Source organism: Lynx rufus, unplaced genomic scaffold, assembly GCF_022079265.1.
Source record: "Lynx rufus isolate CCGP_SWC_20201006 ecotype Redwood Valley unplaced genomic scaffold, mLynRuf1.p SCAF_6, whole genome shotgun sequence".
Taxonomy (NCBI): Eukaryota; Metazoa; Chordata; class Mammalia; order Carnivora; family Felidae; genus Lynx; species Lynx rufus.
The window spans coordinates 87535380-87548049 of record NW_025814878.1 but is presented as its reverse complement, the minus strand read 5'-3'; the positions used below and the strand labels follow the sequence as shown (position 1 = coordinate 87548049).

Genomic DNA, 12670 nt, shown 5'->3' with positions numbered 1-12670 from the left:
CTTGATTTTGGTGGTATTTTACATGGGTAATTACAATGCAAAAACTCTTTTAATTGTGTATGTATGATCTTTATATAATATCACATGTAAATTATGCTCTAATTAAAAAATAAAAAAACTGGGGCGCCTGGGTGGCGCAGTCAGTTGGGCGTCCGACTTCAGCCAGGTCACGATCTCGCAGTCCGTGAGTTCGAGCCCCGCATCAGTCTCTGGGCTGATGGCTCAGAGCCTGGAGCCTGTTTCCGATTCTGTGTCTCCCTCTCTCTCTGCCCCTCCCCCGTTCATGCTCTGTCTCTCTGTGTCCCCAAAAAATAAACGTTGAAAAAAAAAAGTTTTAAATAAAAAATAAAAAAACTTAAAAACAATTGAGTAACTTATGTAGAGGGTGTTTCTCTTAAAAGATTGCCCTGTCTACTCCATGGTGAAAAAAGAAACAGTAGGAGAATATAGGCTATTTAGAAAAATGAGAAAAATGCAGGGGACTAGTGTACTTGATTATACTCTATTATTATTTTTAAGAACACGACTTGAAATTCTAATTAATGACCTATTCAAGGAAAAAAAAAGAAAATACAGATTTTGCATAAAGAAGACTAACATTTACATTCTTTCCCTTTTGGTACAATTGTTAACTATCTTTTTTCCATGGTTCAACAAAAAGTAATTTATTAGCAAAACGCTTAATCCTTAATTTAACATTTTGTGCCCATCATAGCCATTACTTTTACAGGCAACATCACATCTGAAGCAAACAATGACTGGTAGTTCTCAATTAATTTCTAATGAACCATTTCTGGGTGTTTTTGGGTTGCTTTGCTTTTATTTTACATTTTTATTCAATTTTATGATTTCTCTGGTTTTGTATAAAACAATTCAGCATTTAAATTTATTTTTTATTTTTTTATTTTTGTTTTATTTTTGAGAGAGAGGCAGAGTACGAACAGGAGAGTGACAGAGAGAGAGAGGGAGACATAATCTGAAGCAGGCTCCAGGCTCTGAGCTGTTAGTGCAGAGACTGATACAGGGCTTGAACTCACAGACTGCAAGATCATGACCTGAGCGGAAGTCAGATGCCCAACCGACTGAGCCACCCAGGCACCCTGTCAACATTTTTTTTTTAAAAACAAATGTTAAAGACAAGCAAACAAACCCATTCTAAGACAATAATATTTTATTTTATTTTATTTTATTTTATTTTATTTTATTTTATTTTATTTTAATTTAATTTTATATTTTATGTTTATTTATTTTGAGAGGGAGAGTAGGGTAGGGGCAGAAAAAGAGAGAGAATCCCAAGCAGACTCCATGCTGTCAGTGCAGAGTCCGATGTGGGGCTTGAACTCACTAACTATAAGATCATGATGTGAACTGAAATCAAGAGTAAGATGCTTAACCACTTAACCGGCTAAGCCGACTGAGCCACCCAGGTGCCCTATGATATCATTTTTAATCTAGACTTTTATTAAGGTTTATATGAAATAATGAGATAACCTAATACAAATACTTTCTCTAGCTATTGTTTTATATAATAAAAATAATCTTTAAATATGTTCCTACACAGCTTTGCAAATAAAATTCAAGAGACTATATGTATATCTATGCTAAATTTTAAAATTCTGGGCTGTTATGGTTATATAAAATGTTTTAATATCTGTAGTCAGAATACATTAGGGTGTAATAATTTGCCTTGGGTCTTCCTAAGATCTTAAAGTGCTAACCTTCGGTACCTCAGAAAGTGACCCATTTTGGAAATCGAATTAAAGTGAGGTCATTAGAGTGGGCCTTAATTCAGTATGGCTGATGTCTTAGCAAAAAGAAGAAATGAACACAGAGACATTCACATAGGAAGAATGCCATGAGAAGATGAAGCCAGAGACTGTGGTGATACAACAGAAGGTAAGGAACACTAACTACTGGCCTAAGAAACTAATAATACAAAGTGTATATGGGGGGCTTTTTGAAAGTAGGAAACAACCAGGAACTTGATTTATTCTGAAAAATAACATGGTGCCAAATAAAACTCTTTCCTCTTACCTTTCAAGCTAGCTTCAATGAATAAAAGAGTTCATTTATTCATTCAAAAATGGTTTTTGAATGTGATTTCACTTTATCACTATCTTCAAATAACATAATACCATGCCACATATAACCTAAGAGCCTTAACTACAAAATACAGTGATTTCCCTTCCCTTCCTTTGTACTATTGTTATCAGAAAGCAATTTTACTTAATCAGTGAATTCTAAAGCCTATTTGTAAAGTTATAATTGCTCATAAGATGTATTCATCTGTCACTTACTTACTCCTTGAGTTACTCTTTTCTGATGAAATTGGAACTATGTCAGTTTCCAACTTTTCCACTGAAAGAGAACTATTTAATCATTCATAAATTCATTGGAACGACAGTGATGGCTGCTCTCCCTTGGAAACTGAGGAGTAGGCAGTGACAATATATGTATGATTTTATATTAAAGGCAAGACCAGTTGGCAATCATTTGAAATCATGAATTTGGAGTCACACAGACCTTGGTCTATTTAGGTTTGCACTTTTCTAACACGGTGATTTTGCTTATGCTACTGAAAATATCCAAGTCTTGGTTTTCTTATATTTAAAGCAGGCATATATAAAACCTCACTGAGAGATTTTATACAAACTAGAAGTGTATGGTACATAGAGTTTCATTAATTGCTCATGTGAATGTAATACTAAATCTGCTTATAAAATTAATTTGATAAAATCTGTCTAAATCTTAAAGATTGACACACTTTGATCCAGCATTTTCAATTCTAGGAATTTAATGTCCAAATACAGAAACATATGTGTGCAAAGAGGCACATGTAATTAATTTCCCCAAATAATAGTTTATACTGGAAAAAATTAAAAACTGCCACTGTGTTATATCCACAAAATAAAATATGGCATAGCTATCCAAAAAGAAGGTGAAAATCTACATACCAACATATATTTTGTTCAAAAATCTAGTTTTTGTTTTGTTTTGATTTGATTTTTTGAGAGAAAGAGGGCATAAGCAGCAGAAAGAGAGAGAGACAGGGAGAAGGAGAGGGAGAGGGAGAGGCAGAGTGGGGGGGAGGGAGGGAGAGAGACAGAAAGAGAGAGAGAGAGAGAGAGAGAGAGAGAGAGAGAGAGAGAGAGAATCCCAAGCGGGTTCCATGACCAGCGTGGAGCCCGACACAGGCTAGATCTGATGACTGTGAGATTATGACCTGAGCTGAAATCAAGAGTCTGACACTTAAATGACTGAGCCAGCCAGGTGCCCCCAAATTCTTTTTTTTTTTTTTCATTACGGAAAAATCTTCCATCTGCTAAAGGCAGATATTGTATTGCCATTGCCTGGATTAAAATTCTGTTACAGTTTTACTTTTATATTAGTAATTATTTTACTTTTATATTAGCAGTTTGGGCTCCTTGCACAAAGTAAACAAAACAAAAACAAAATTTTTAAGAAGGAAAAAAAACCCAGATCTTTAGTAATATACAGACTTGTGTATTTTCACTCAATATGTTAAAAATACATTGATCAACATAGATTTTTATTTCTACTCATTAAATTTCAAAAAAAAATTAGTCATATCCATTCAAAAATTTTTAAACATATCCTTATAAGAAGCATGAAAAGTTCTAATACATAGTGTTACATAATTTAAGGCATCTAGGATGCATTTGCATAAATTATAAACTGAGAAAAAGAAAAAAAAATCATATGGTCAACTGGGAACAAACCTTCATGTCGTCTCAAAGTCTACTTTGTAGTGTCCATAAGAAAAACAGGCCAAAGCATCAACACGGATGCCAATTACACAGACAGCAAAGGAGCCAGATGCTGTTGGCAAAACATGTTCCAGAGTGTGGCATCTGGGTCCAATAACTGCCATACAGAGCCCCATCTGTAGCTAAAGCTGTTGACTCTGCTTTGGGGGAAGAAAAATCAGAAATAAAGAAGGCAGTTAAATTCTAAACCATGCCAGGAATAGCAGAAGGCAGGTTGCAGTCAGCATTCAAATTACATCCCTAGCCCATTTTGCTTTTTAATGTCTTGAAACTGTGTAAACACTAAACTATGTTAACTCCAGTTGTTTAGAGATGAGCACACGTAGGTAGTTCAGTAACTCAGAACACACAAATCACCTAAGGGATTCGATATTCTGGCAAACACTCATCTTCATAACATTTTTGTTCTCAAGGGATATAAGCATATAGTCAATGAAATGCAATTTTCATTTGACCTATTAAAAATATTTGCTATGTTAAGCACTCATTATGGTACACAATGTGAATTCCTTCAAAAGCATGAAATTTAAGCATCTTCCTTGCAATTTCTGTTAAGTTTTCTCTGGACTGATTCTTCATAAAATGAAGTAAGATATTCATTGTATCTTTTACTGAGAGCCCTGAAATTTTTGTTCAGTGGAAATTTGTGAGAAAGCTTCAAAGAGCACTAAACTCTAACTAAATTCTTCCTTAGTTACAAAGAATAATGTAATCTCTTTTTAATGTTCTTCATTTGCTCTACACATGAATATATAAAATGAAACGAGTTGATATCAATATGATCCCACAGATTCATCATTTATAAAATACTGCTCTAGTTTTATTCATACATATAGTTTGAAAACAAGATCAATGTTGGGAATAATAAAAGCTAATGATATTTAGAGTTTAATATACATCAATAAATGAGCTAAATACTTTGTATACAGAATTGTATTTAATTAACATCATAACTCTGTGAGTTATAACTGTTATTATTCACAATTTCTAGATTAAAAAAAAACTTAGGGATATAAATAAAATTCCTTAACCCAATTCACACTAATCTTTAAGGATAGGACTTGATATCCTATATCTAGATAGTGCAACTCTAGAATCCATGCTTTCTCTGTCTCTGTCTCTGTTTCTGTCTTCTCTTTGTCCCATATAAATAATATAACATGTAATTTGGTATAATTACTTGAGTAATCATAGATGAAAGACTTCTGAATATCTACTCTTCCATAAAAGAAACAAAAACACTGGCAATAACATCAAATCAACTCTCTCAGAACTCTATAAATGAACTAAAAGACTTGCAAAAATCTGAGTGTTTCTACAAGAAAAATGGTTGACTCTCATAAACCTAGTCAGCTTTGTGTGGTTACGTCCAGTATTCCCATCCCCCTTTCCCCAGCTCTTCAATAGACTTGAAAACCAACAGCACTGCAATTATGGCATCTGTGAAATCAGCAGCCTAACAGCCACTGAAGGGCATTACAGGTTTAGAGCTCACCCAAAAGATCCTTCCCAGGAATGTCACTGTTTCATTGGTCTGGTAATGGAAAAGTTCCATTTTCAGGAATAGAATTTATTTGATCTGACTCAAAACTTACTCTTTTCAAAAAGTCCTTATAAAGGGAATTTATTAATAACAGTCAGTGGTAATTGCCTAACATTGCAGCTGCTTGTAATGATGATTCCAGTTAAGGCTAAGAGGCTGACCAATATACTTAAAGGTAAAAAATGGTGAATGAGGGGCGCCTGGGTGGCGCAGTCGGTTAAGCGTCCGACTTCAGCCAGGTCACGATCTCGCGGTCCGTGAGTTCGAGCCCCGCGTCGGGCTCTGTGCTGACTGCTCAGAGCCTGGAGCCTGTTTCCGATTCTGTGTCTCCCTCTCTCTCTGCCCCTCCCCCATTCATGCTCTGTCTCTCTCTGTCCCAAAAATAAAATAAACATTGAAAAAAAAAATTTTTAAAAAAAATGGTGAATGAGATGTTCATGGAGGTCTTTGAAAAGGTAGACCTATTCTTGGGAAATGAAAGTGTGGACAGGACTAAGAAACACATGAAAAGACCTTAATCTCTTATCTCTGACTGACCTTGAGCCTCCGTGAAAGCAGATACTGGAGAGTAAGACAGAACTGGAAAATGCCTGGCTGAGTGTTGACTGCATACCTCAACATATACACACAGAGTCCCTCAGTAAATCTAGAAGACTTACTAGTTTGAGGAAATATAAAACAAGTCTCTGCTAACTCATTCATTGACTGCTATATTAGCCAAGCTGAGACTTGAATAGCCACACGTGACAAAATAATTTATAAATTTAACTCTTTTGGAAAAATCACGAAACAATAGCAAAAACAAAAAATAAATACAATAAAAAATGCTGTAACAACTCTGAAGAAGCAGGATGTGATTTACAGATTTGCCAATTTAAAAGGGTAAGTGTTCATAAAAAAATGATGAGTCATACAGAGAAAGAAAAGTATGACCCATTTATAGGAATAAAGCAACCAGTAGAAACTATCCCTGAAGAAGCCTCAATATTGGATTTACTTAACACAGATATTAAATTAGCCAAAATAACTGTGATCAAAGAAAAATTGAAGCCATATCTAAATGATTAAGGAATGTATGAGATTGATGTTTTGTCTGAGAATATAAAAAGATATCAATTATAAACAAGAACACAATAGAAATTCTGGAGTTGAAAGTATAAAAAATGAAATTAAAAAAATTATGAGAGGGGCACATCACCATATTTAAGTTGGTAGAAGAAGGAAGCAGTGCATTTGAAGTTAATCAATTAAGATTATTGATCCTGGAGATCAGGAGGAAAAATGAAGAGCCTCAGATACCTGTGGGACACCTTAAGAACATTAACATACACATGTGAGAGTTTTAGAACCAGAAGAGAGAGAGAGAAAAAAGACATATAAACTATTTTAAGATATAAAGGCCCAAACTTTCTAAATTTGATGAAAATTATTAATCCACACCCCCATGAAGATCAATGAGCTCCAGGGAAAATAAACTTAAAGACATATAATGCTAATCACATGATAGTCAACCCTCAAAAGACAAACAGAGAATTTTGGCAGCATCAAGAGAAAATGATTCATTATGCACAAGGGATCCTCAATAAGATTAACAGTTGACTTATCAGAAACCATGCAGTCCAGATGTACTTCAAATGCTGAAAGAAAAAGACTGTAAACCAATAATTCTATACCTCTTAAAGCTATCCTTTAAATTAAAGGAGAAATTAAGACATTCCCAGATAGAACAGAAAATTCATCAATAGCAGATCTGCTCTTTAAGAAATAGTAAAGAGAATCCTTTAGGCTAAAATGAAAAGATACTAGACAGTAATTTCAATTCACACACAAAAATACAGAGCACTGGTGATGGTAACTATATAGGCAAGTATAAAAACAGTATAAATGTATTTTTGCTTATCCTCTTTTTGTTTCCTATTGTTTCTGATTTAAAAAACAGTACATAAAACATACTATAACATTGTGTTGATGGGCTTATAATCAATAAAAGCCTGAAGGATGTGGGAAGGAATAACGCTATAGTGGAGCACAGTTTTTGTATACTATTGAAATTAAGTCAGTATTAACACTATGGAGACTGTTTTAAGTGAAGAAGTTAATTGTGATCTATAGGACAACTACTAAGAAACTATGTACAAATGCAAAGTAAAAAATAAAAAGAAATTAAAGTGTGATACCAGAAAAAGAAGTAATGCAAGAGTAGCCAATAATGGAGAAAGAGGAACAGCACCAACAACAAAAATATAACATATTAAAAAAAAGAAACTACACATATAAACTTTATTTCATTAGTAATGTTAAATGTAACCTAAGGAGAGGGTAGAGATTGACAGAGTGGATTTTTAAAAACAGTCAAATTATATCCTATCTATAAAAGACAAGCTTTATATTCAAAGTCACAAATAGGTTAAAACTAAAAAGTCAGAAAATATACACTATGCCATCAATAATAAACAAAGGGCTGAGGCAGCTATACTAATATCAGGCAAAATACACTTTAAGACAAAAAAATGTTACTCAAGACAAAGAAGGACATTTTATAAATATTTAAATCCATCAGTAAGATCTAACAATTAGATCCTAGAGCCTTAAGATCTAACTTAGGTAAATGAAGCAAAATATGGCAGATTAAATGGATAAACAATATTAAATTAGCCAATAACAGGTAAACAATAACAATTGCAAACTTTATAATAGAACAAAGTCGCAGAAGATATAGGATATAGAAGACTTGATTAAGATATAAACCAGCTAGGCCTAAAAGACTCCTATAGAACATTCCAGCTAAAGTGGAATACACACTTTTTTCAAGTACTTATAGAATATATGTTAGGTTATAATATATGCCTCAGTAAATTTTAAAAGATTTAACTCACACAAAATAAGTTTTCTTACCACAATAAAAGTAGAAATCAAGATCAAGAGAAATCTAGGGAATTCACAAATAAGTGAAAGTTTAACAAAACCAGTGAGCCAAAGAATAAATCACATGGGAAATTAGGAAATTATTTTGAGAGACACAAAACGTCAAAAAATATGAGCTATAATGATACCAATGCTTAGAGTGAAATTTACAGCTGTAAACCCTGTATTAAAAAAGAACAGAGACCTCAATTCAATGATGGAACCATTCACCTTAAACCAGAAAACGAAGAGAAAACCAAACCCCAAATGGATAATCTATCAAAATCTGAGGAATGATAAAATGACTGTATGAGTTTGTGTTAAGTGGCAATGTCTTCTGATACATTTATAAATTTAAGTCATTAAGAGTTCACAATTAGTGGTGTCAAAGTTATCTAGAAAGACTGATTGTGTCTCATGAATATTAAAATGTATTTTAATTAAGCCTCATAAACTTTGTTGCTTGTTTTGTTTTAGATCTTCAAGATGTCTATCTTAAATAGCAAATAGTAATTATCTAAATAAAAGTATTATCGTGTTGGATAATTAATATTTATTCTCACTCTGGTATTTTGGACAAATAGGTGGACAAACATAAGTCACAGATTTCATACAAATACACACATACATATACATTTTTTTCTGCACGTCTATATGATAATGTATTTTGGGAATGAGAAAGCAAAAACTAACATCCAGGGTACCCAGGAGTTGGTCAGGCACTATAAGCAGGTTTACAGGTAGATCTTGGTGTTCTCCTGGTGAACATTTCAACAGACAATTTCACAGAACATCAAAATGAGACATAGTTACTCCACTACCCTGATTAATCATTACAAAGACAAGCCTACCCCACAATCATATCTAAATGGTGACAAAAACTTGAACACCATCTAAACCACAGGAATGGCCAAGCATTCTCCTATCATGGTTGATATAAATGGTTGCTGTCTCTATAAATTTTAGCTTTCACTCTGTCCAGTCTTCATTTCTTCTAGGTAAGATTTATTATGAATGTAGGTAATTCTTCCCACTTCCTGACAGTCTCCGTATCCAGGCCAAAGGCCCACTTTTGTAAACCCTCTTCAAAGTTATATTTCACAAACTCAAACCTGTAAGTCCTTCCAGCATCCTTTTACTGAGATGCTACCTGGATTTAAATGGTGTGTGTTCTCCCTTATGGCAATGAGTTATAAACCCAACTTTTTCAACCACAGGTATGTTCCTGCTGGTGTTTGTCTGGAGGTGATTGACAGTAAGTACACACATACACAAATGCATAAACAAATTATCGTTAGGAATTACATAAAAAGCTGAATGCTAAAAAGTATATATCAGAATTTTGATACATATATGTGTTTATATATATATGTATATATAGTATATCATAACTTGTAGGTTATAATAAAAAGAATTATTTAAGAAAAGTAAAATAAGCATAGAAACTATGGGAAGTTTTTCTTCCTAGTTCAACAAAAGTTGATTGTTTCTCCTACTATATAGATGGAAAGCCAGTTAATATTAATTTATGATGATATGTCAATTTTAAAAATTGATAATGTCACAAAAAGTAGCTCTGGTTTTTTACATTTTTACATATTTTAAACTAGTGTCAACTGATACCATTGTGAGTTTTTCTACATTAATAAAATTGTTAATTTTTTCTCTTACTGTCATAGAAATATAAATCAAACTATTGCCAGATTATTTCAGAATTGCCTTTAAAGGAAATAAACTGCCTATTGTTGATCACTCTGGATCTTATGTTCCATTTCAGTCACCAAAAATGAGGAATAGTGTACAAGTTATTTAAAATTTTTTTTAACATTTATTTATTTTTGAGACAGAGACAGAGCATGAACAGGGGAGGGTCAGAGAAAGAGGGAGACACAGAATCTGAAACAGGCTCCAGACTCTGAGCTGGCAGCACAGAGCCGGACGCGGGGCTCGAACCCACGGACCGTGAGAACATGACCTGAGCCGAAGTCGGACGCTTAACCGACTGAGCCACCCAGGTGCCCCAGTACAAGTTATTTTAGAGGACACTCTGAAATCATTTTGATTTTTCCCTGAGAAAATGATCACCTAAATATATTTATATTCAATTAATCTGATTCTGTGACAAGAAGAAAATCATTCTAGTTACACTAAACCTGGTTTTGCTTGAGAGACCTAGTGTATAGTTCTCTACACTCTACACCTTAACAAGTTAAAGGATAAAAGCTATTTTTTACCAATATTGATCTGGTTACTAAATGTTTCAAATAATAGTAATAACTACTCAGAATTTCTACTTAGAGCTTCTTCAGATTTCTCATCTAAAACTAATACAATTGGATTATGGGATATGTGGAGTAATTAATGTAAAATTCATCAATAATTTGACTAAAGTAATCCAAATTCATGATAATCTCTGGGTAATAAACTGAAAGTTTTAATTCAGTAGACCCATTAACAAGTCATTTGTGGCACCCATTTTGCACGGAGGGATCCAAAACAACATTGAGATGACAAAGGCATGTTTTGAAGAAGTGAAGGCATTTGTAACATGTGTCAGATTTGGACATTGCATTTCCAAGTTTAATATTATTTACGACTTTTGACACAAATTTCAAATGAATGTTGACGCTATCTTGTCAGAAAATGGCTGTTCATCTTGAGATCATTTTTTTAATTAATGGATGCAAAGTGAAAATAATCTCTGGAATTATCCCAAAGACAAGAACACTCCAAGTGATTTCATGAAGAAAATTATAAACACATTACTCACCGATAGCTATTGTAAAGGTCAGTACAGGTGGAATTATTCTTACAAGGATTCATTTTGCAGTCATTGGATTCTTGTTCACAAAAACTTCCTTCCCAACCAGCTAAGCACACACACTGGTAACTCTATGGGAATATGAAAATCATATAACCTTTAGGTTATTTCTTGCTATTAAGCCTATAATCCAGTTATTACTCTCGGCTATGTTGATCTATGTCAATTTATAACTATTTCAATTTTTATAGAATGTCAATACTTCCCCAAAATTACTTTTACCACAGTTTAAAAGCTATGTGAACAGTATTTGTATCTAACTCAATAAAAATAAATATATATTATGCTCACACAGAACTATTGGTTTTGTTAAATATCTTAATATAAACATAATGTATTAGTAATAAGGTAAGTATGTAAAACTAACTAAATATACAACTAAGCAACTAGCTCACTCATTAAAAAATATATAACTATATTATGTATTTACTGTACTACTTATAAATAATCTATGTCAGTACACTATTGTTGGTCGATTGAAATTGAAAAACTTTGAATATCATTTTGCTAAGAGATAGAGTAGTCCTATAACAATATTCAAATACTAAAAGTAAAACTGGTTTTCTAGGATTGGAAAAACAAACAAAATTACCATGGGACAATAATTTAAAATATTAAAAATACTTTCAAAGAACAGGACTCTTGTTAAAAAAAAACAGAATTTGGGGTCTTAAAGAGATTCTAAATTTATAATAATGAAAAATACGAAAATCAATGTTAGTTGTTCTCTTGATCTTCACTGTTCAATACAGGAGCCACTAGCCCCATGTGGTTACAGAGCATTGCAATGTGGCTGGCCTCAAACGAAATGTACTATAAGTACGAAATACACATTGAATTTTCAAGAAATGTAAAATAACTAATAATTTTATTACTTACATACTATAATCATAATAATGTGCACACAGAGTTAAAACATATTAACGTTAATTTCACCTGCTTCCTTTAGCCTTTTTTAATGTGGCTTCTAGAAAACTTAAAACACACACACACATACACACACACACACGGTCTCATTACTTTTCTATTAGACAGAGCTATGGTAGCTAATTATGGCCACTTAGTTTTTCCACTTGCAAATAGAGTTAAGAAGTCTACATAGTTACATCTACCAGAAAAGGAGCTCTCTGAAACTCAAGAACTTGTTCTATAATACACATTCCAGCTTCTTGAAGAGGTCTGGCACCTCACAGATGCTTAATACATGTTGGTTGAACATATGAGAAAGAATAAATATGACAGGAAAAGTAACATAAAAACTGAAGTAACCCACATGGATTTCAAAAGGATTCTAATGTTTGCTAGAGGTACATAGCAAATTTCTGTTGAACGTTACAATCAAACAACAATCAAACAAGCATAAATTCATGCTCCATGTATTTGCATTTAGGTTACAACAATTTGAATACCACTGAATATTTTGTTTTGGGTTATTAGGGTCAATTGGTTTGCTATGGCTTGAGAGCAGCTGAAAAGCAGAAAGGGATGAGAGCCACTGTGTTATCAACACTGGGTTTTATTCCTGACATATGTGTTAATTCTCCAGCATACTCATTAATACTACTCCTGGTTAGCTGGATTTTGGCAGTAATTTTCTCATGCATTGTGGCCCCC

General features: G+C 33.2%; 1 protein-coding gene across 1 annotated transcript in view; it reads right to left on the bottom strand.

Moving 5' to 3' along the window:
- Positions 1 to 12670, bottom strand: part of EYS (eyes shut homolog) — a 1631667-nt gene that overhangs the window by 1135385 nt on the left and 483612 nt on the right. Inside the window, exon 14 of the mRNA XM_047102761.1 lies at positions 11006 to 11127. Coding sequence (XP_046958717.1) covers positions 11006 to 11127 — 122 coding nt within the window. The remainder of the gene's footprint in view (positions 1 to 11005; positions 11128 to 12670) is intronic.